The sequence below is a fragment of the Leucoraja erinacea genome, chromosome 19 (assembly GCF_028641065.1).
Source record: "Leucoraja erinacea ecotype New England chromosome 19, Leri_hhj_1, whole genome shotgun sequence".
NCBI classification, from domain to species: domain Eukaryota; kingdom Metazoa; phylum Chordata; class Chondrichthyes; order Rajiformes; family Rajidae; genus Leucoraja; species Leucoraja erinaceus.
In genome coordinates, this window is record NC_073395.1 from 18,246,651 (window position 1) to 18,271,971 (window position 25,321).

The window sequence follows — 25,321 nt, forward strand, 5'->3', positions numbered from 1 at the left end:
GTTTCTCTCTCCACAGATGTTGTCGGACCTGTTGAGTATTTTCAGCATTTCCATTTATATTCCCGTTAACAGATGCCAGGTCCCCGGTTCCACTATGGGCCAGAGTTGCTAATGTGCACTGCATCGTTACATTTAGAGCTGCAGTTCCATTGCTCATTTTTAAATCTTAAAAACACCCTTTTTTAATATATGTCTGCAATAATTAAATAATGGACGCCTCTCTGTCACGATGCAAGCTTAGATCTTGGACGGCACGGTGGCGCAGCAGTAGATTTGCTGCCTTGCACCGCCAGAGTCCTGGGTTCGATCCTGACTACGTCTGTATGGAGTTTGTACGTTCTCCCTGTGATCGAGTGGGTTTTCTCCGGATGTTCCGGTTTCCTCCCACACTCCAAAGACGTGTAGGTTTGTAGGTTAATTGGCTTCAGTAAAGATTGTAAAATGTCACTAGTGTGTAGGGTACTGGTGATCGGGGATCACTGGTGCAGCCCCGGCTGGCCGAAGGGCCTGTTTCCGCACTGTATCTCTAAACTAAATTTAATGTATAACAATAATAATCCAGAGATAGTGAAGTCCGCTGCCCGTTTCACATCAGTGTGGTCACTGATAAGGCCCATATTTGTACAGTCAATGGCATTGAGATTTATCGATGTACTAGAGATCTTGCTGTTCACAGCCTCTGACGTGAACATGGACCACTGCGTACTCTACCACCATCACCAGGAGGAACCCAACAGCACAAAGGGTGGTATGTGGCATCTGATCATCAGCTAGCTGCCTGTTTATACAGCCAGCTGGAACAAAGTGCAGAAGACAAACACTAGGTAGCTGCGTATAAAAAAAAAACGTGCACACACTTGGCAGAGATCCAATGAGCACTTAAAAAGTTGAGCACTGTATCTGAACAAAAAGTTACAGGACAGATTGGATGAAAATAATCTGAGAAAACAGCAACAGCACAGAAAGAGATGAGTTAAAATGTATTTCAGCAGCAAAGAATCCAAGCAGCAAGGTGTTCACCATGCATTGCTTTCACACGACAACTGGAGAATGAAGAGATCGTAACCACTTTAGCAATTCTTAATTTAAAAATCAGTAAATATTTGAACTGTGAAACTGAATGGTATACGTCTTCATTGTTTTGGAAATGTTACATGTAGCTTGAGCGTATTGTTTATTACTAACCCGACTTCTGCAAGTGTCATAGAATATAGCACAGTGCAGCACAAGAACTGGCCCTTTGCCCCGCAATGTCCGTGCTGTACACAATGCCGAGATACACTAATCTCCTCTGCTCTGCCTCCTTGTCCTTCCATTCCCTGTCTATGCATGTGTCTATATAAAAACATCTTAAATGCCGCGATCGTATCTGCCAGAAGGCATAGGTAAGAGGGAAAAGATTTAATAGGAACCCGGGGGGCAAGTTATCTACGCAAAATGGTGCGTTATGGCATCTATCAGCCTATTTTGGCTCATCCATACCTCAGTATAATCACTAAAGGGTGGCAAAGTGGCACCGTGGTAGAGCTACTGCCTTGCAGTGCACGTTCTCCCTGAGACCACGTGGGTTTTCTCCGGGTGATATGGTTTCCTCCCACATCTCCAAGACGTGCAGGTTTGTGTGTTAATTGGCTTCTGTAAATTGTCCCTAGTGTCTCTCTCTGTCTCTCTGTCTCTCTGTCTCTCTGTCTCTCTGTCTCTCTCCCCCCCCCCCCCCCCCCTCCCCCCTCACCCCATCCTCCCAAGTGGATACTAAGTTCTGGACCTGCAACTACTGGAAAGCCGTTATTTCACTGGGGATGTACCTGCAAAGTCTGCCTCCGTCAGAAGAAATATACACACAGCGATCCGTCAGATTGGTTGAGATGGAGACAAACTCGTTGATGTATCCAGCTCGCCGCATTAGCCGGAAGGTTTTCACCAGCTTCTGGTGGTCGTGGATCACACCCAAGATGTTACCTGATCAGAACAGCACAGGATGTGGGATTACATTACGTGGACAGGTGTGAACCACATTCTGAAAAAAGGCTTCCCCAAACAGAATCAAACGAACAGAGTAAAGGAGGCCATTCTGCCACCTATCTATGCTAGCTCTGTGCAAGATTTTTCCCAGTGTAGTCCCACACCCCAGTTTTCTTCTCTTTATTGTACGTTCATTCTCTGCAGGCACATATCCACTTGCCTTTGAAGAAGTTCCACGGGAATCTGATTCATTTTAATAATATGATGCAGGCTTTAACAAGCCTGTGTAAAAATATTTTAGTTCATTTTTCTTTCGTGAATAACTTTAAAGCTTTAATATCAATCCTTTAGCTGGATGTCAAATTTTCCCCTCAAAGTTTATTAAAAAATGCCTGACAGTTTTGATGCGCTTTCCTTTCACCAGCACGACCCCAGGTGATCAAGGCCCATCTCATAAGGTCATAAATGATAGGAGTAGAATTACGCCATTCGGCCCATCAATCATGGCTGATCTATCTCTCCCTCCTAACCACATTATCCTGCCTTTGCCATATAGCCTCCGATATCCGTACTAATCAAGAATCTCCCCACAAGCCCTCATGCCGGTATCATCGCAATTATTCACTTCTGTAACCTGGTAATGGCCTCAAAATTCTCACTGGGTTGTGAAGAATGACACATCTTATTTCTCCTGGGAACATGCGATGAATGCGAGGAGAGGTGTACAGGAGCAGAGGAGTTGGAATGTTCTCCACAAATCCCTGACGGCAGATGAGGCGGTTCTAAAGGCACTGAGCCAGCTTCACTTTGATAAGTTGAGGGCAAAAACACAAGAGCAAGGGGGTTATGCTCCAATTGTGCACAACTTGTGCTCTGTGCACAGCTCTGAAAGTTGCAACTGCACTAGAGGAGAGAGAGAGAGAGAGAGAGAGAGAGAGAGAGAGAGAGAGAGAGATATTTATGAGGACGTTGCCAAGGCTGGAGAATTTTAGCTATGAGTAAATATTGGATTGCTTATTGGTAGGAGCCTGGAAACGCCTGCTCCCATCCCATCACAGAAAGTAAGCAGACTCAGGGCTGGTTAGTACTTGGAGTGGAGGGGGAGCGGGGGGGAGGGGGGGGGGGGGGGGGGGGGGGGGGGGGGGGGGGGGGGGGGGAGAAGGCCAAGTACCACATACAGAGACTTCACCTGGGGAGGAAATTGGAACCAACAGGTCACCTGCCCAAGAATCACCTGTCATGCATAGTAAACAGTATACACAGTGAGTAATGATAAGTGCAACAATAAATACAAGTGCAAAACTGTACACTGATGCAAAGATTGTAGAGCAAAGGAAAGAAATAACTACTGAGGTTGAGTTGAGAGTAATGGGGCTGTCCCACTGTACGGATTAATTCAAGAGTTCTCCCGAGTTTACCCTGATTCGAACTCGGAGAATTATGGTAAGAGCCTCTCGTACGTACTCGGCGCTCGAAGCCGGAGCGTACAAACTCCGTACAGACGTACCCACAGTAGGGATTGAACCCTCTACGTTTAAGCCATGTTATTTGTGCAAAGACACAAGCACATTGAGCTGCCCTTTGCCTTGGTGTCAGTGGAATTTCATTGTAAGAGTATGTGCCATCCACATTTGAAATACACTGCCAATTAGCTCCGTGTGCAGGGAGATCAGATCCCGAGTCACAGATAAACAGACCTGGGCCATCTACATCCCAACCTTCCTACATCTCCTACAACCCATCCCATACAGCAGTGTACAGATCCTCAGAGATTTCACTCATCAGCCTAAATCAAAGCTGACCCAAGTCCTTACAATAAGAGGGCAATGCTCATCGATTCCTGGATGTATCAGATGTTCTACAAAGCAAGGATTCACAACTGAATGAAACGTATTGCAGAAATGTTCAGTGCCAAATATTATATAAACCCCACTCACCATTCAGAAACACAATGAACACGTTTGGATATGAAAGTTCCTCTCCACAAAGCAGATTTACATCTTCAACGCCAAGATTGAAGGCCAGTTTAATGATCGGGCCGTCTTCCATATCTGTTGTGATGTGCGTCATCAGAGCTAAATTCTTCACCAGACCACAAGCCTAGAATGGGAACAAAATCGGTGCAATGTTAAGGACAGTTGTTGACACGTTGGGAAGGAAGGGAGGCATGGCTGTAGGATGAAGGGCAAAGTTGAAGGAAAGTTGCTCCGTGCTAATTGTAGATTGGTCAGCTCATTACACTAATCAAAAACTAAAGTGCTGGAAGAACTCAGCGAGTCGGGCGGCAACTGTGTAGTGAACGGGCAGATGACGTTTTGGGTCGGGACCCTTCTTCAGGCTGATGGAATCTTCTTTAGACTGAAGAAGGGTCCTGACCTGAAATGTCGCCTGTCCATATCCTACACAGCTGCTGCCTGACCCGCTGAGTTCCTCCAGCACTTTGTGTTTTGCTTAAGACTCCAGTTTCTCAACTTTCTTCATTTACTCGTTTTCTTTCTTCACACACTATATATTTCACATTTTTCTATCCTTTACTATCTAACCTCTTTTTCTTATTCTCATCTTTTTTTCAATGTAACAAAAAAAAAAAAAGAAGTTGTACATAAAATGTATTATGAAAATATATATTAGGCACTTTAGTGCCATATGACTGTGCTTACTTCTAAAAAAATAAAATATAAAAAAAAAAAAAAAAAAAAAAAAAAAAAAAAAAAGACTCCAGTTTCTTGTGTCTTCACAGCCAGTTTTTGATGGTTAGAGGGTTCCTGTCAGATACGATGGCCAGAGGCAACTAGGTGAGGAGAATTACACTGCAAGTTGAGGCATGGACTGCGCTGCCTTGCAACAATGCAAGAAGATGATTCAACAGCAACTTTCACACTAAAACACTCATTTGGATGTTACACGCCTGCTAGTACAACTCCCTCCCATTGGGGCAGTTCCATCAAGTTCAAGTTCGCAGTTATTGTCACATGCACCAATTAAGGTACAGTGATATTTGAGTTACCATACAGCCACACTGCGTGAAAAGCAACAGTTACATAAAACAAAGTTTAACATAAACATCCACCACAGTGGAATCCACATTCCTCACTGCGATGGAAGGCAATAAAGTTCAGTCATCTTCCTCCATTGTTTGCCCGTGGTGGTCGGGGCCGAACCCGCTGCACTTGCCGCCGCCAACAGTCCGATATTCAAGCCCTCGCATTGGGATGACTGAAACTCTGACATCGAGACGGATCAGAACACTCCGCGGCAAGAAGCTCCCGGGACGGAGATGCGACACGGAGAAAAATCGTATCTCCAGCGAGGTAAATGACTGGAAAAAGTGTCCCCTGATTCCCCCCCCCCCACACATCCCACATAAAACATATCTTGAAACATTGAAACATACATTTAAGACATACTTTAAATAATAAAAACAGAGAAGGGACGAGACAGACTGTTGGCGAGGCGGCCGTTGCAGGCCCCTCCCAAGGTGAAATACATGAGAAACATGACATTACAGGGATTGATTCATGAGGCAGATGAAGAAGGGTGAAATGAGGTTCACATGGAACATCAAGAGTGCCAAATCCGGTCCCAACCTAAAATATCACCTATCCACGCTCTCCAGAGTGGCTGCCTGACCTGCTGAGTTACTCCAGCACTCAGTACCTTTTATTGACAATTAAACACTCTTGATGCTTATATTGTAATAACAACAGCAGCAATGGCATTCTGCAACAAACACGATAAAGTAATCCAGATTTTCAAAGTGAGCGTACCTCTCCCTCAGGAGTGTCTGATGGACACAGCATTCCCCACTGTGACGGCTGCAGCGATCTGGGGCCGCTCACTTTCCTGGTCTTTTCAAACTGTGAGGAGATCCTGGTCATCATTCCCAGAGCAGCAATGTAGGACAAGCGGGACAACACCTGCGTCACGCCCTGCCGGTCCATTTTGAATCGTTTGAGAGACCAGTTCCCCTGGAACAAATGAAAGTGAGAATCTTTTGAGTATACGGGTTTCGAGACACAATGCTCCAAGATTAGGCACAGTGAAATGGTTGGGAAGTCTGACCGATAACTGTGTTTTGACAAGACCGTGATGCTGTTTCAAGGGCAGCGTTTAATGCCCCTCTTTGGCAAGTGGTGGAATGCCTCCTCCTCCTGCGAGGGATTGTGGCTCCCCCTTCACCACAAACACACTGAAACAAGGTTAAAAATGACAGCAAAACTCCAAAACAGTTGCCGAGGAAGCAGGAAGAATGCATGGTGCTTACAGTTGAGATGGCGTTAACCATGCCATTGGTGATCTGGTCCTGCCGCATATGCTTGACAATGTCAAACTGGGCAGCTCGCTGCTTGGGGATGATCTGATCTGCAATCTTCTTCAACTCAGAATTGAACTTCTTGAATAAATCTTCAAAGAGTAGTGAGAGGAGCTGTTGAAACAGAGAGAGGGGAATTAAAGTGGGGTTGCCGTTAACAGGCGGAGAAGGGAGGACAATCCACCATATCATTCGTATCAGGCTACACCTCGAGTCTCAATAAATCTGGGAACAAATTAATTCATTTGACAGCTCATCAGTGGCATTTAACACACTCGATAAACAATTACACATTTAAGGGAGAAATTAGCTTCCTGATTATGCCATCGTGAATTAATTTAATGTCAGGGAATTCTAATTAGGTTCCTTGAGATCCCAATGAAGGCCTTTGATTGCCAATTCGTCTTTCGCATAAACTAGCTGTGAAATTAAAGGCAGTAGGGCAGATTTAATTACATTGTCAGAGTGGGTAGGATTAGACAATCTCCAAAGCCAATGCCTTATTCTGTTGTCTCTTGGGAAATCCTTTGCTTTCCAGGGTGCCCAGAATTTGGGACCGTTCCATATCTCTCACCAACAAAGCGAGCAGCATTAGGGACAAAAAGCTGACAACAAAGAATAGGGAAACGCAGAGGAAATAATGAACACATTACCAACGCAGAAAATTAAGGTGAAAGATTAATCCGGAAAATTGGCAGGTTTTGCAAACACCTCCATTGGCTCGAAGCCTGCTCAATCTCTAGTGGTGACAGCTTAAGACTGGGCGTTGGAAAGAGACGGGCTGTGAGCCACGACACTCTTATCTACAAGCCAACAAATACTTAGCTTCCTCCAGTCCCATGTGGTGTGGAATTAAAACCCATTGTCTCCACAGTTTTTGAACACAGCATCCTTTGTTCAAATACAGGAGTTATACGTCACTCTTTGGACCATCGACTTTACAGTCATAACTTCATTTTCTCAATTACATAAGCAAACAGTGGTGACAATCTAACTTCAAAACCACTGCGTTAAATTTCCTACAAGGGTCAATATTCGGGAGATCATTCAGAAACTTAGACCATGATATAAAGAGTAAATTTTGTGAGCTTTACAATAAAGGAGGCTTCTGTATCTCCACCAGCCTGTTTACATTGGATTTCCATTGCAGGCTGGTGTTATATCACCATGGGTTATAGCTCACAATATCTTTGGTCTCACCTCTCCAACAGACAAAATGGTTCATCAGCTATAGGCCAGTACATGGTGCACAATTCTTGACAGATTATGCAAACTATGAAGAGCAAGGTATTTATTATTTTAGGAGCAGAGGACGTGCACAGTAAGTAGTCGAACATGGAGAATTGTGCAGAACAGAGAGATCTGGGAGCACAGGCGCACAGTTCTTTGATTGTGGCTCATCAGGGAGACATGGTGGTGAAGAAGGCATTTGGCACGCTTGCCTCCATTGGGAAGGGTATCGAGTACAAACGTTGGCACATCATGATACAGCTGTACATGTTGTTGGTGAGACAACGCTTGTAATATTGTGGGCAGATCCAGCTATAGGAAGGAGGTCATTAAGTGTAGGAAGGAACTGCAGATGCTGGTTTAAACCAAAGACAGACACAAAATGCTGGAGTAACTCAGCGGGACAGGCAGCATCTCTGGAGGGAAGGAATGGGTGACGTATCAGGTCGAGACCCTTCTTCAGACTCCAGTCTCACAGGGACCCGGTTCAATCCAGACCATGGGTGCTGTCTGTGTGGAGTTTGCATGTTCTCCCTGTGACGGTGTGGGTTTTCTCCGGGTGCTCCCGTTTCCTCCCACACACCAAAGATGTGCAGGTTGAGGATGTTGGGGGACGAGCTTACCTGACCAGCCAGCTCCAGGCGCTTGTTACCATAGTAGTCCCTGTCATCTACTTTGTTGGCTCCTTGAGCTAAGATCACTCTCCGAACCATCACCGCTGTGTAGATACACTTGGCACGGAAGTTGAATTCCTTGACCTGCAGGTAAAGAACAAGCGTTCATTTCTGGCCGGTTGTGTCCATCTTTGAACGAGTCCCCCCCGATTAGCCCCACAGCCCTGCCACTCCTGCCTCCTAAACTCCTGCTGAATCTACTGCGCTTGGTCTCAATGTGCGGCACAACTGACTGTGCAAACACAAAACGTCCTCTCCACCTCTCGGTTTGCCACCACTGCCACCACTGATTTCCCACGCTGGGGCAGTGACATCCATTTCCACCGGCGATTCTATCCACATTCCTGGTTTCTGTAAAGTGAAGAAGGCTCACCAGACTCTCCACAGCTCTGCATCTGTAACATCTTCATTAACCTGGATGAAATGATCGTGCCCTAGGGGGAGGCTTGAACTTGTAATATATTGATATGTAAGTGAGAATTGTACACTAAACCAAGCTGTCACACAGCTTATGATAAGTTCAAGTTTATCATAGATCAGTACGGCACAGTAACAGGTCCTTCGGCCCACAATGTCTGCACTGAATATGATTACATGACCAACTCGTAACTGACTGCACATGATCAAGATCCCTCCATATCTATGTGCCTATCCAAAAGTCTCTTAAATGCCATTATCACATCTGCCACCACCACTAACCCCTGGCAGCACATTCCAGGCACTCACCACCCTCTGCGTATAAACATTTGCTTTACACATCTTCCTCGAACTTGGACCCTCCCACCTTATAGCTATGTCCTCAATAATCCAACCACATTTTTGTTTGGAAGTGGAAAGAACTAATAGAAATTGCATTAATTGCAATGTGTAAAAAGAGTTGAGATACTGTATTATAATTTTACTGCATGTCACTGTGGGATATATCATGTCTTGATTGGTGAATGTTTAGTTTGTGACTTTATTTGAAGCAGAAATAATATGTGAATGCTTCATTGAATATAATTCCGACTGGTAACTACGCACTTCGTCCGAGCACATTATCGCATGCGTCCTGCAAACCATCTTAAATGACCACCTAAACTGTCATTTGGCAACCTAAAAAGCTGCCAAGGTAGCCCGGCTGGCAATGGGGAAAAAAAGTTAAGCGAGAGCCCTGTCTTGCATTTGATATTCCCATCCTGGGGGAAAAAGGGTTCTGACTGTCTACCCCATTAATGCCACTCATAATTTTATATACTTCTATCATGTCTCCCCTCAACCTCTGGCGTTCCAGAGAAAACAATTCAAGTTTGTCCAACCTCTCTCCCTGTAGCTAATACCCCCAAATCCAGGCATGGTTCTGGTAAACCTCCTCTGCAAAGCCTTCGTGTAATGGGGCGCCCAGAACTGCACACAAAACTCCACCGGCACAAGTACGGAAAGACACAGGTTGAGTAAAAAAATCTCACCTACTGTAGCATCACACCAGCAAACACACAAAATATAAATTCTAGATAAATTATATATAAATCATGCGTAAAATTCTAAAAGACGGTTCAAAAATATAAAACATTTAGTGTAAAACCATGAGTTGATAAAAACGAAGTCCACGGTAGTGCAAGAGGTGGCCCACAGATTTCCAGCCCTCAGGGAGGATTAGGGTTTGTGTGGGTCAGTTCAAGAACAATGATGGTTTGTAGGAAAGCAGGTGTACCTGAACCTGGTGATGTGGGACTTCAGGCTGCTGTACCGCCTGCCCGACGGTAGCAGTGAGAAGGGGGCACGACCCAGATGGTGGGGATCCTTGATGAGAGATGCCGCCTTCCTGGTGGGCTGTGCCCGTGATGGACCGAGCCGAGTCCACCACTTTCTGCAGCCTCTTGTGTTCCTGTGCATTGGAATTGCTGCACCAGGTTGTGATGCAACCAGACAGAAGGCTTTCTAATTGAGATACAAAGTGCTGGAGTGACTCAGCGGGTCAGGCAGCATCTCTGGAGAAGAAGTATAGGTGATGTTTTGAGTCGGGACCCTTCTTCAGACACTTTAATCTTCGTAGAATCCAGGCATGGTTTCCTTGTGATTACATCCATGTGCTAGGCCCCACTCTATACGTGAACACCACTCAATGGACAGCATTAACCTACACTGAGCCATCAGTACAATTCATTCCCAGTCACTCCCTCTTCTCACCTCTCCCATCAGACAAGAGGTATGGAAGTGTGAAAACGCACACCTCCCAATTCAGGGAGTTTCTTCCCAGCTGTCATCAGGTAACTGAGCCATTCTATCCACGACTATAGAGCGGTCCTGACCTCCCATCTACCTCATTGGAGACACTTGGACTATCTATAATCGGATTTTACTGGACTTTATCTTGCATTAAAGGTTATTCCCTTTATCTGTACACAGTGGAAGCTGACTGGAAAGCACGCCACAAAAAGCTTTTCACTGTACCTTTCACTGTATTATTCACGACAATAAACTAAACTAACCTGCACCAAGCCATTGGTAAAATTCTGCAGAACTGCTGATAAAACAGGATGAGAATATGTTCAGAGTTTGCACAGGACACGTACTACCACTGTTTTTTCATCTGTGTGGGGAAAGGAAGGGTTGATCTGATGTGCCATAAGGTTGACTTTTTATTCTGGGTTTACACGCAGCCCACTGCCAGTAACATGGATGCTGTGCGAATGTGCACATAGAGATACTGTACTGTCAATGGGTCACAAAAGAGCTGACTCACTGCTCAAGTCCACGTAAGATTCTGAAATCTTTGTCATTCACAATGAGGTCTAAAGGGAAAAAAGGTCACTTTTGTGCAGACGTCAGACAGCGGGCACTGAATTTCTGCCAGCACAATCTTCTCTTCATCGTACAACTCTAGACCACACTTTGTGGAAGCCAAGCCCCTGAGGCTAACACGGCAACGTGGCAAGTCACAAATATTGAAGCAGTGAATTCAGTGAGGGCTGTACAAAGGAAAGGAAGCAGCTCCCAGCACTTATATTTAGACAGAAATATGGGTGGAGGGAGAGATATACGTTTAAGGAAGGAATTCCAGAGTCTGGCCTTGTTAGGAGAAGAAACTGCAGTTGCAGGAGCAGCCTGGAATCAGAGAGCAACATGAGCCAGGAGGAGAGGGTTTTGAAAGCACGGATGAAAATTTAAAACCAGGGCATGACCGGACCTGGAGCCAGTGTTGGTCAGGGGCGAGAGGGGAGCGAGAGGGGAGCAAGGCTTGGTGTCTGCCTGGACACGCACAGAGTTCTGAGTACCACACGTTTAGGACGAGTGGGTGCCCAGACTGGCCATATCCACAAAGTGCTGGAGGAGGTCAGACCGTCAGGCAATATCTGTGGGGGGAATGGACGAACAATTTTGGGGTTGGGACCCTTCTTCAAGACAGGATTTAAACCTGGAAAGAGGGATAGGGTGGAAGGGGACAAGGGAAAGAGGGATTCAGAGGGCCCCAGAGACAATAATCCAAGTCTGTGCAACCTCTCCCAGTAGCTAATACCCTCTAATCCAAGCATCATTCTGGTAAACCTCCTCTGCACCCTCTCCCAAAGTCTCCACATCCTTCCTGTAAAGGGGCGACTAGAACCACATGCAATATTCTACATGTGGGTTGAAGCAAATATAGGAGGTAAGGGGATTGCATGGATAGGAGGAGACTAGATGGGCTGAATGCCTCACAGAGCGAGCTGGGCCCAAGGTCTAACCTGCCTGAACATGTTAACTGTTTTACACGCATCATAGGAAACGTGTTTAAACAGGGAGATCGCTGAAGACTCGACACGGACTAAGACACCATTGTTTCCGGGAAGTTTAAGGTAATATTAAATACTTTGAAAGGATTGAATAAAAAGTTATTGCTTTCTTTTCATGGTCATGGCTTGGTGCAGGGAGTTTTTTTTTTAAACTGGTTAACTAGATTCTGGTGTTGGTTGGTGAAAGAATGGGTTACTATGGGGACACCAGTTGCACTGCGGAATTGTCCGCAATGTGCAGGAACAACAGCTGCAGGACTTTAAACATGGAAACGCTTTTGTTCAACTTGTGCAAGGAAATAAAATAGCCCAATTAAAAAAAAACATGGCATGTGCTGACCAGTGTAACCGTTTATAATAGAGAGATGAAAATATGGAGATATTTACTCAGAAGGAATGTCACAAGAGGCGAGTAAAAGTGGAAGCTGGAGATTACGATAAGGCTGTCAGTGTCTGAAAGAAAGGGTGAGGATTATCAGCACCTCTTTAGATATGTATTAGAAAGCAGATTTATCCAATGGATTGTGTAGGAAAGAACTGCAGATGCTGGTTTAAATCGAAGGTAGACACAAAATGCTGGAGTAACTCAGCAGGTCAGGCAGCATCTCTGGAGAGAAGGAATGGGTGACGTCTCGAGTTGAGACCCTTCTTTGGATTCAGGATTCTGGTTATCTAAGTCAGTGATTCCCAACCATGGCAAATTTCAGGGGGGGCCACAGAAAAATTTGGGGATTTAGGGGGCCACAGGTTCAATGAAGGGGGCCATTTTTTTCCGCTAATAATGTCGGGGGGGGGGGGGGGTCACAGAAAAATTAAAGATCCCAAGGGGGCCATGAACTAAAAAAGGTTGGGAACCACTGATCTAAGTAACATTTTCTAAACCAGATAAATTTATATTTTTATTAAAGCGGGTGGTAATGAGATCTAAAGCATTTCTTCGTGACCAGTAACCCCCTGAAAGAAATAGACTCAATTCTTAATTAATTGCACCTTGTAATGAAGTGCACATAAGAGAGGAAATGTGGGGAATACGAGTCCAATCAGAACTTTAAAGAACTACAGAGGCCAACAAAAGAGAGGTGCGCGGAATGGGTCGTCTCCTCCCTGAGGTGACAACGGGTCTTCTCACAGAAACAGATGATGATTTAAATGCTTCACATCAAACATGAACAGAGCCACCGGCTAATGCCAGCACAGATTTTATGTGATTATACCGTACAGATGGTGACAGGTGCGACCCTGTCACCATTCTATCGTACTAATTCCAGGTAGTGTCTATGTCTGAGGAATATAGCTGACCAGTTACCACCCACAAGGGCACCTGTTACGAACGCATCACGAATAACCTATTGTAGTAAAGAGAAACTACATGTACACAGTCAGTGCCCCCCTAACTTGTCAGCATCCCCCTGCCCACTAACAGAAGCATCCTGAACCTGAATTCATGCTATTGCAGTTTAAACACCTCCCAGATGTCGGGCATCCCTTTACCTGCAAACAGCCTCACCCAATCAACGTTAGTTTGTTCCTGCTCATTGGCTCTAAAACGGTCCCAATTTAGGATCATACCGTAGTCCAATCCTATCTTTCTCGCAGGTCGCTGGTCCACAAGTGTTTGACCACGAACACTTCATTCACCTGCCCTGCCTTCTTTCCCAAGAGGAGTCTTGAGTTTCTCTGTCATTCACCTGACGTCTTGCGTTGGGAGCCCCTTCCACATCCTCACTCGTCCCTGGGTAAAGGTGTTTCTCCCAAATTCTGCATTATACGAGTTGGTTCATGTCTTGTGATCTGAGGCTCTGGTGGCAGTCTCACCCACATGGGGAAGGACCAACAAGCTCTTCTTTAAGTTTAAGACATGTCACACTTTTCTTCTCAAGGAGCCGCAAACGTCTGTACGACGTTTGCACGTTCTCCATGTGAGCGTGTGGGTTTCCTCCGGGTGCTGCGGTTTCCTCCCACATTCCAAAGACGCACAGACATCTGCAGGTTAATTTGGCTTTGGTAAAATTGTAAATTGTCCCTAGTGTGTAGGATAGTGCTGGTGTACGTGGATTGCTGGCCGGCACAGAGTCGGTATCTCTAAAGTCTAAAGAAGCCCCTCCTATTTTGGTTAATCTTCCTCAATGGCTATAACCTCACAATTCCGATATTTCCTTTGCAATTCAAATCGCCTTCCTTAGAGCCTCTGATAGAACAAATACAATTATGAGAGGCACAGATAGGGTAGACAGTCAGAACTTGGCCTAGGATGGAAATATCAAACCAGTATCTGCAGTTCCTTCTTACGCAGATATGAAAGTGGTGTTTGGACTCATAGAGTCATACAATGTGGAAACAGCCCCTTTGGCCCAACTTGCCCACACTGAACAACATGGCCCATCCACACTAAGCCCATATCCCTACAAACCAAGTCCTATCCATGTACCCGTCTAATTGTTTCTTAAACATTGCAACAGTCTCTGCCTCAACTACCTCCTCTGACAGCTCGTTCCATACACCCACCACACTCTGTGTGAAAAAAATTACCCCTCAGACTCCTATTAAATCTATCCCCCTTCACCTTACACCTATGTCCTCTGGTTCTCAATTCCCTTACTCTGGGCAAGAGACTCTGTGCATCTACCCGATCTATTCTTTTTTTCTGATAATTTTATACACCTCTTTAAGGTCACCCTCATCCTCGTGCGCCCCAAGAAATAGAGTTCCAGCCTGCGCAACCTCTCCCTGTAACTCACACCCTTGAATCCTGTCAACATCCTCATAAATCTTCTCTGCACCGTTTCCAACTTGACATCTTTCCTGTAACATGGTGCCCAGAACAGAACACAATAGGTCTCACCAATGTCTTATATAACTGCAGACTTCCCAACTTCTATACTCAATAATCTGACTGATGAAGGCCTTTATGTCCACCCTATCCATCCGTGACTACCCCTTCAAGGAACTATGTACTTGCACTCCTAGATCCCTCTGTTCGACAACACTCCCACGGAGCCCTACCATCCACTGTGTACGTCCTGTTACACTTTCCAAATGCAAAACCTCACATTACTCTGTGTAAAATTCCATCAGTCATTGCTCACTCCAACTGATCAAGATCCTGCTGCAGTTTTTGACACCCATCTTCCCTATCTGCAATACCACCCACTTTTGTATCATCTGCAAACTTGCCAATCTTGCCATGTACATTCTCATCCAAATCATTGATATAATTTAAGAGGCTTTTAGATAGGCGCAGGGATATGCAGGGAAGGAAGGGAATGGATTATGTGCAGTCAGATAAGAGTTGGCTTTGGCATCATGTTCAGCATAGACATTGTGGGTCAATTGTGCTGTACTGTTCCATGTTTTACATTTCACAAAGGCATTAATAGCAGGTTGTGTGGACAAACATACGAACGACACAACGGTTCTGGTGCAATGCTTACAGGCACGTGTGTGAGCACAGTCGATGCAAGCAGCTCACGGGCCTCTTCCATCTTGGTCTTCTTCGGTCCGCCCCACATCCTCTGCCTGCGCACTTTATTCCCAATATACTTCAACGCCTGTAGAGCAGAGGGAAGGAGATGAACTGTGCGGAATGAAAACCATTTCACAACCTGCTTACTAGACCATCTCACCTGGAAAATATTTCTTAAAGCAACGGAAAAGTAACTAACCAACAGCAAAATTCTGTCCGGAACTTAAAATAATTTAAAATCAAGTTAAAGAACACAAAATATGTCAAACCCGAAATGTGTCACCTATCATTGCTCTCCGGAAACGCTGCCCGAATAACTGAGTTACTCCAGCACTTTGCATCTGCAGTTCATTGTTTCTAGGCTCATGTTTTGTTAAATCGTGTTAAGATATTTAATGAGCAAAATTAAAGACACATACACTTCTGCGATAGATTGTGTTTCAGTTATAAGAATCAGTACGTTGACTGACTTCACACAGTTGGTTAGATTTTAAACAGGCAGACTGAAGAAATGGAAGTTTATTTCTCTAAGAGGCACACCTGCATCTGGGTGAAGATCTGAGCTTTCTGACACTCTTCCAAACTCGGAGCGAAGGCAGACATCACAGGGTCCTCTGTACCAATCATCTGCACAATCTCCTGATCGCTCTCCACCCCCATGGCCTACAATAGGAGAGACAGACACAGGCGGTATTAGCATTTCCAGTCAGCACAGTAACATTTGCTTATGCTAATGGAGTCTTGTTGTCTGCATGAATTCAGAGCAGAGACTGGATTTTCTCTCACACTTTCCCCCATCTGGCTTTGACAAGGAAGCACAATTAAGACTCAACAATCAGAATTTAAGGTGTCCACAAATTAATAACTGGGTGCATGTATTGTTATCAGTTTATTAAAGTCACCCACACTGGGATACTGTATAAACTTTCTTTTGCGTACTATCCAGGCAGATCAAACCATACATGATTACACCAGGCGGTGTAAAAAGAGAAAATAAATAGTTTAGAATATATTACAGTTGCACAGAAGGTGCAAATTGTGCTACGTCCACAACTCCCTGCTTCCATCTCTCAATTCATTAAAAAATAGTTGGAGCCGACACAGAAGGCTGTGGAGGGTAAGTCAATGGATATTTATAATGCAGAGGTAGATAGATTCTTGCTTAGTATGGGTGTCAGGGGTTATGGGGTTGAGCGGTAGATCAGTCATAATTGACTGGAGGAGTAGACTTGATGAGCCAAATGGCCTAATTCTGCTCCTATCACTTATGAATGTAATTCAGTAATGAAGATTAGAAGTCTCCAACCATTTGTCAATTTAGGCTGTGAAATCAAAACATTCGGTTATAAAAATCAAAGGTATGACGAATGCAGGGCAGGGTTGGTTCAATCTTCCCCTCCAGCGCTGTCGAACCCTTACATTGTTCCATATACCATGTCTTTGCTCACTCAGTTAGTCCTTGCACATCTACTGAAGCCTCTCTGTGCCCTTCACTACAACGTATAGAGTCAGCAACCTGGATATGTAACGTCTGATCCCACAGAGTCATACAGCGAGGCAACTGATGCTTCAGCCCATGCCGACCATCAATCACTCACAACACAATCATCCCAAATTATCCCATTGTTACTCTCTCCACATTCCCATCAACTCCTCCACATTCCCCCACGCACTAGGAGCAGTTTACACCAGCCAATTTGCAGGGGAGAAACTGGAGCACATGGTGGAAACCTGTGCAGTCACAGTGAGAAAGCGCAAACACCACAGGCAGTGAGGATTGAGCCAGGGTGGCCTGGTGCCGTGAGGCAGTGCCTTCACTCACTGTTGTATGGGTCGAGCTGCGAGAGGAAGTTCTTGAAGCAGATACAGTTACAATGTTAAGAAGATAGGTTCCTGGATTGGTTGAGGGGTATTGATCAAACCAGGCAAATGTGCCTAGCTTCGATCGATACCTTGCTTGGCATGGATGAATTAAGCCGAAGGGCCTGTTTCCATTCTGTTTGATTCACTCTCTCTTTGGTCATTCCTTCCTCTAAATCACTGATACAAATCATGAACATCTTGGTCACAATCTGCTAACTCCAAGATGCCCCACCCATTCCTACTCTCGGTTTCCCGCCCTTTTGCCAAATCTCATTCCACGGCAAGGTATTACTCCTAATATTCTTCACTCTAATTCTGTTTAATATTTGCAAAGGCTGTTTGGAAGTCCAAAAGACATCACATTCACTGGTTTGCCCTTACTGATTCTGCACGTTACATCCACAAAAACAAATTTAAAATATGTATCACTTTCCTTTTCAAAAGTCCAAATCGACTCTATGAATGAATGATGAATGAATGCATGAATGATATGATATCTTTATTTCGAACGATTAAAAAAGAAGAAAAGAAAAGATGAAAATGAATAAATAAAAGGAAAATTATATATATATACATATATATATACATAAATACATACACACATACATACATATACATGTACATATATACATACATACATATACACATATACTAATAACATATATGTACATACTTAAATTTAAAAATCAAAAGCCAATTTCAACATAATACACATTAGACTCGTTCGAAGGATAAGAAGAAGCCTATGCTTGTCAAGTCCTACCCCCATTCTTCACCATTAACAAATGCAAAATTCAATAAAATAAACTAAACAGACAATTCAAATAAAACTACTCCAATCAAGCTATTAAGAAAAAAAGAACAAAAAAGAAAAGAACAAAAAGAACAAGCACCATTAACATCTGTGAGATTTACATTCTCCTTCCTCATTACTGTACTTTTCAAAGATATATCTTTTGTACATTTTTTACAATTGCATTATATTCATACTTTGTTTAATCGTTTCGTCAAGACCATTCCACAAAACCACCCCACAAATGGAAATACACATACTTTTTAAATTGGTCCGAGCATAATGCTGTTTCAAGTTTAGTTTCCCTCTAAAGTTATAACCCCCCTCTCTGTCTTTGAACAGTTTTTGTATGTTTACAGGTAGCAGTTTATTTTTTGCTTTATAAATTATTTGTGCAGTCTTAAATTCTACCAGATCCTTAATCTTTAAGGTGTGTAATTTTAAGTACAGTATATTGGTGTGTTCATGATATCCTACATTGTTTACTATACGAATAGCTCTTTTTTGTAGTGTGCTTAGTGATTGTAAGGTGGTTTTGTAGGTGTTTTGTAGGCCCCATACTTCCACACAGTAATTTAAATACGGTAACACAAGTGAGCTGTACAGAATATACAGTGCTCTCTCATTCAAAACATGCCTTGCTTTCCCCATCACTCCAATACTCCGTGCTACTTTTGCTCTCACATGTTTTATATGGGGTTTCCAGCAGATTTTGTGATCAAGAATCTAGTCCTATGCAGACAATGTAGACAAAAATGCTGGAGAAACCCAGCGGGTGAGGCAGCATCGATGGAGCGAAGGAAATAGGCGACGCTTCGGGTCGAAGTCTCGACCCGAAACGTCGCATATTTCCTTCGCTCCATAGATGCTGCCTCACCCGCTGAGTTTTTTCCAGCATTTTTGTCTACCTTCGATTTTCCAGTATCTGCAGTTCCTTCTTAAACATTTTGTCTACCTAGTCCTATGATCATTTTCCTTCTGTCTTGAAACCACCTTCTTAACAAGAGGCTCCAGCATCTTCCCTGTTACCGGCAGCAGGATAATTACCTTGTGGTTCCCTGCTTTCCTTCCAGTGAAGTACCTTTGCTGGGAAGTTCTAGACCTGTACAATGAAGTGCACCCTGTATCTCATTCAAAACTCCACGACGGAGATGAGGAGGCTTCAAGGATTTATAAGATCCCAGTCCCATTAATGTTGCCATTACTAATTCTTTACTAATACTAATTTCTTCGATCTCCCCATTTACTTCAGACCAGCAGTTCACTCATTGAGATTTTCCTGTTTTCATGAAGACTGCTGACAGGTATTGGTCTAATTTCTCTGCCATTTCAATGCTCCCCAATTCGAGTTCTTCCATCTTAGTTTATAAGTAACCACATTAACTTTAACCAATCTATGTTCTAACAGATGTAGAAATGTTTCTCGCTAGAATACACTCACATGTTGCTTTCACTTTCTTTCCCATTGCTTGTCCCTGCTTTGCTGAATTTTTAATTCCTGACCTTCATAATCCACGTATACTAGATTTTGGCATTGTCATGAACCCACTCCTTTGATCTAATTTGATCTTCATTTTGATATGGAGACAAAGAAACACTTTTTCTCACAGAGAGTGGTGAGTCTGTGGAATTCTCTGCTTCAGAGGGCAGTGGAGGCCGGTTCTCTGGAAGCTTTCAAGAGAGAGCTAGATAGGGCTCTTAAAAATAGCGGAGTCAGGGTATATGGGGAGAAGGCAGGAACGGGGTACTGATTGGGGATGATCAGCCATGACCACATTGAATGGCAGTGCTGGCTCGAAGGGCTGAATGGTCTACTCCTGCACCTATTGTCTATTGATCGCTTCAGGCTAGATCACTTTTTCTGTTGTTGTTTTCTTTGCCCTGAACCGATGACATGTGAACAGTGTGTTATTTCTGTAAAAGTCAGTCATTGCAGGTTAACTATCACCCTGCCTTCATCCTGATCTTTATTTACCGTGCCGTCGAGAGTATTTGTCATGTGTACCGGTAACAGATTAATGACATTCGTACTTGCTTCAGCTTTACACACAGGCTCTTAAACACAGTGAATATCTAATAATCAATAAAACAATAAATTAGTAATCAGTAATAAACTACAAATAAAACATAAAGTACTTGTGCTATATCTCCAGGATAAGCGCTCAACTAAGAAAACCAAGCCCAAAGCCAAAGTATTATCTAACTATCTAACTGAATATACAAACTTATGCCAAGGACAATAAATAACTCCGTATGCAAAAAACACAAGGTAGCCATTCCCACCTCCTGTCCATTTCCTCCGGTCCCTTCCAAGAGTTACATTGAGGGCAGCACAGTGACACAGCACTAGAGCTGCGGCCTTACAGTGCCAGAGACCCGGGTTCGACTCTGACCACGGATGCTGTCTATACGGTGTTTGTACATTTTCCCCATGACCGCGTGGGTTTCCTCCGGCTACTCCAGTTTCCTCCTACACTCAAAAGCCGTGCAGATTTATAGGTTAATTGGCTTTGGTAAAGATTGTAAATGTCCCTACTGTGTAGGGTAGTGCTGGGGTGTACGGGAATCGCTGGTTGATGCGGACTCGGTGAGCCTGTTTCTACGCTGGATCTCTCAATTAAACCAAACTAATCTAAACCTTGGACTATTTGATTACTGTCTTTGAGCAATCTGTAATGATGTGTCTACCATGGTTGTGCGATGTTGCCCATTTATTCCTGACCGTGCATTCATTCACCCTCCTTGATCTGAGCGCAATCAAGAGCAGCTCAGTTGAGCAGTGAATGCTGCCGTGTCAACATCCCCACATGCTGGGGATGAACAGAGAAATGGTCAGACTGAGGAGAGCATGGGATGGATGCAAGTGATCGATTGTCACCCTAACAAAGTCCACCCTTGCTTGGCTACCAGGCCATAGAGATTGCCAAGTCCACAACCAAACCCACAACTTTAATGACCATCCACCAAACCATCAGATAACCTTTGCCCTGACCGATGGCTAACCGCCTCTGGGCATCTCTGCGCTCTGTCACATAACGACTTTGAGCAGATAACTTTGCCATGGGTGGCCAAATATTGCACAGGGCTAACGCTGCCCTCTGCTGGTGACTGACATCTACACAGGGCTAACTCTGCCCTTTGCTGGTGGCAAACATCTCAAGGAACTTAAAAAGAAACCAACCATCTGAGTTAAGGGATTCCACAGGACCTTAGGAGGACCAATGATGAGAGACTGAGTAGATCAGGATCCAATTTAGTTTAGTTTAGTTTATTAACACTTGTACCGAGGTACAGTGAAAAGCTTTTTATTGCGTCTATACAGTCAGCGGAAAGACTGTACATGATTGTAATCAAGCCGCCCACAGTGTATAGATACAGGATAAAGGAAATAATGTTTAGTGCAAGATAACATCCAGTAAAGTCCGATTAAAGATGGTCCGTGATTTTCTCAGGAGGTAGATAGATGGGAGTTCAGGACCATTCTCTAGTTGGTGATAGGACGGCTCAGTCACCTGATTGAATGCACTAGATCATCCTGACTTTGTGAAAGATGCTCTACAGATACAAGCATAAAATCCCACTCAATATCTCTATTTCATCACATGAATATTTGAGGTCAAGAGTTCCATGCAGCTCTCAAAGAGCCATTGCACCAGTCAGACAGGCCTGCTAACGGTTCTCTGTGTGAGGTCCTGTGTGCAATGTAATGAAGCTCTGGGTTTAGGTTTGTTGTTGTCATGTGTACCAAGATACAGTGAAAAGCCTCGTTTTGCATGCTATCATTCCCAGAGGCTGGGTTTACACACTCATATTCCCAGCAGGCTGGGTTTACACACAAACATTCCCAGCTGAGTCCGTGCTGTTACCTTAAATATAATGGCGATGGGGATGTCCTCGGACAGAGTGTTGTGCCGCAGGTAGTAACGGCCCTGTTTCACCACCAGGTTGGTTCGACTTTTCTTTTCATGCGTGGAGCTGAAAATCGAGCAGAATTATTTTATTGGTTGGTGTTGGGTAGACAAAGCGGTGGCCGATTAGCCAGTGCAGGGCTCAGTCACAGCCAGAGGACAGTGCAGGGCCCAGAGTCACAGCCAGAGGACAGGGTCGGTGCAGGGCTCAGTCACAGCCAGAGGAAAGGGCCAGTGCAGGGCTCAGTCATAGCCAGAGGAAAGGGCCAGTGCAGGGCTCAGTCACAGCCAGAGGACAGGGCCAGTGCAGGGATCAGTCACAGCCAGAGGACAGGGCCAGTACAGGGCTCAGTCATAGCCAGAGGACAGGGCCAGTGCAGGGAGCAGTCACAGCCAGAGGAAAGGGCCAGTGCAGTGCTCAGTCACACAGCCGAGGACAGGGCAGGGCCCAGTCCGGGGCCTAGTCAGCCAGACAGGGCCAGTGCAGGGCCCAGTCAGCCAGAGGACAGGGCCAGAGCAGGGCAGTCATGGCCAGAGGACAGGGCCATAGCACAGAACCAGTGCAGAGCCGTATCACTGGCAGAGGATTGGACAAGTGCACAGTCCAATTATTCCCAGAGCACAGGGCCCCAGTCACAGCCACACAGGGCCAGTGCAGAGCTCAGCATCAGTGGCAGAGGACAAAGCCAGTGTAGGGCCCAGAGTTCCAGCCAGAGGATAAGGCCCATGCAAAGCCCAGTATCACTGGCAGAGCACAGTGCCAGTTTAGGGCCAGAGTCACTGCCAGAGAACTGGGCCAGTGCTTTGCTCAGAGCCAAGGCAAGCACCCAGCCTCGAGTTCACCCCCTCCAGAGTACAGATCAGCACAGACCCCCCCCCCCCCCATAGAGCCACATCGATCAGCGTATCCATTTAATAAAAGGAAACTGTCAATTTTTTTTATTGGTCTATCCATTCTCCTGCCTTAATAGTATTCAGGAGGTGAAGGTTGAAACTTCTCAAAATCAGCAATATTTCCATAAGTAATCGTTGCTGTTTGAATGACAACCCAACACACAACCCAACGGAGTTAATCGCAATTATGCTCTTCTCCAGAGGATATGCGTTAATTCACCGTACATGGGCACAAACTCGACTCACAGTGATGCCACGACCTTCTTAAACCCCTCACAATATAACAAAAGGTAATTGGACAGGTGCATGGATAATCAAAGGTTAGAGTGACATGGGCCAACACACAGGCAAATGTGACTGGCTTATTAAATGGGGCATCTTGCTCAGCATGGATGTGTTGGGCTGAAGGGCCTGTTTCCCTACTGTATGATCAAATATATTTATTCACATGGAGGGTAATGAATCTTTTGAGTTCTCTCCCCAAGAATTGCTGAGTATATTCAAGACAAAGGTCAACAGACCGTTAGATATTAATATCTAAAGGACAGGGGTTATGGGGAGAAGGCTGGAGAATGGGGTTGAGAGGGAAAGATAGATCAGTCATGCATGATTGAATGGCGGAGTAGACTTGATGGGCCAAATGGCATAATTCTGCTCCTGGAACTTAACTTATCAAGGCCGTGGGGTTTGTGTAGGTAGGCGATGCGGAGGTGAAAGGTAACCCATGATCTTATTGAGAGGTGGAGCAGGCAGCTGGGAGATCTGGGGCACATTCACCCCTCCAGCCTCACCGTGCGAGTTCCACTGCCCACACTCTGGGCTGGGAGTGTGCCTCAACCAGTTCACACATAGCCCATTACTGACTGAACACAGTACCTGGTCACGGAGGCCCCGACTGTGCCCTTCCGGTCCACATCCACAATGATTCTGTTCTTTGATAGTTGTTCCTGGATGAGAATAACTTTCTCAACACCTTTAACAATGAAATAGCCACCTAAGCAAGCAGACCAAAAACATTCAATTAAATCCAGTCAGTTATTTGAGAGATGTGTAAGATCATGAGGGGGATAGGGTAGATGCACAGAGTCTTGTACCAAGAGTAGGGGAATCAAGAACCAAATGACATAGGTTTAAACGGAGGTGGGGGGTGGTAGATTTAATAGGAAACTGAGGGGCAACATTTTGTTTTTAACGCTAAAGGTGGTGGATGTATGGAATGAGCTGAGAGAGGAGGTAGATGAGGCAAGTACTATCACGATGTTGAAAACACATTTGGACATATATACAGTAGATAGATGAGGTTTAGAGGGATATGGGCCTAATGCAGACAGGTTTAATTTAACTTAGTTTAGAGATACAGCGTGGAAACAAGCCCTTCAGCTCACCGGGTCCGCGCTGACCAGCGATCCCCGCACATTAACATTATCCAACACACACTAGGGACATTTTTTACATTTACCAAGCCAATTTACCTACATGCCACCTGTACATCTTTGGAGTGTGGGAGGAAATCGAAGATCTCGGAGAAACCCACATGGTCAGGGGGAGAACGTACAAACTCCTATAGACAGCACCCGTAGTCGGAATCGAACCCGGGTCTTCGGCACGGCAAGCGCTGTAAGGCAGCAACTCTACTGCTACACCACCGTGGAACTAATGTGGATGGGGCATGTTGGTCGACGTGGGATAGTTGGGACGAAGGGCTGAAGGGCCTGTTTCCATGCTGTATGACTGTTGGAAATTTGTCCGGCTAATAACGACATTTCTGCCCGAGCCATTTATTAGTTCCAGCTGCACTGTCACTGTTCCATTGACCAATCTCTGTCCCCATGCCATCCCAATACTCAGAAGTCCCAGCACATTCTCCCTGCCTGCAGCTCCACTCCAGCAACTCCTCGGTCCTGGTGCCACCCTCCTCTTTCAGCATGGAAGCCGACCCTTCCTTTTGCAATGCCCCGTCATACTGACAAAAAAAATGCCTGAAAAGGATACAAAGTGCTGGCGTAACTCAGCTAGTCGGGCAGCATCTCTGGAGAACAAGGATAGGTGACATTTTGGGTCAGGACCCTTCTATAGACTGATTTTAATTTTTAAATGATACAGCATGGAAACCGAGTCTTCGGCACACCTAGTCCACGCCGACCAGCGATCATCCCGAACACTGGTTCTATCCCACACACTAGGGACAATTTACTGAATCCGATTAACTTACAAACCAGTACAGCTTTGGAATGTGGGGTAAAACCAGAGCACCTGGAGAAAACCCACAGTCACAGGGAAAACGTACAAACTCCGTACAGACAGCACCCATAGTCAGGATCGAATCCAGGTCTCTGGTGCTGTGAAGCAGCAACTCCACTGTGTGCCAGCTGGAAAATAAAGCAGGACGGCCCCTCATGTCCCGCTTTCTTCTCTCCGCTACAATCAATCTGAAGAACATCACCTAACTATGTTCTCCAGAGATTCTGTC

At 44.9% G+C, this 25,321-nt stretch overlaps 1 protein-coding gene across 2 annotated transcripts in view; it reads right to left on the reverse strand.

Moving 5' to 3' along the window:
- Positions 1-25,321, reverse strand: part of polr3b (polymerase (RNA) III (DNA directed) polypeptide B) — a 56,598-nt gene that overhangs the window by 23,026 nt on the left and 8,251 nt on the right. For both annotated transcript variants that reach the window (XM_055650487.1, XM_055650488.1), the window contains 9 exons: positions 23,728-23,845; positions 21,916-22,024; positions 15,934-16,056; positions 15,362-15,478; positions 8,128-8,262; positions 6,227-6,388; positions 5,730-5,930; positions 3,900-4,062; positions 1,806-1,959 (listed from right to left, as the gene is read on the reverse strand). In XM_055650487.1, coding sequence (XP_055506462.1) covers positions 1,806-1,959; positions 3,900-4,062; positions 5,730-5,930; positions 6,227-6,388; positions 8,128-8,262; positions 15,362-15,478; positions 15,934-16,056; positions 21,916-22,024; positions 23,728-23,845 — 1,282 coding nt within the window. The remainder of the gene's footprint in view (positions 1-1,805; positions 1,960-3,899; positions 4,063-5,729; positions 5,931-6,226; positions 6,389-8,127; positions 8,263-15,361; positions 15,479-15,933; positions 16,057-21,915; positions 22,025-23,727; positions 23,846-25,321) is intronic.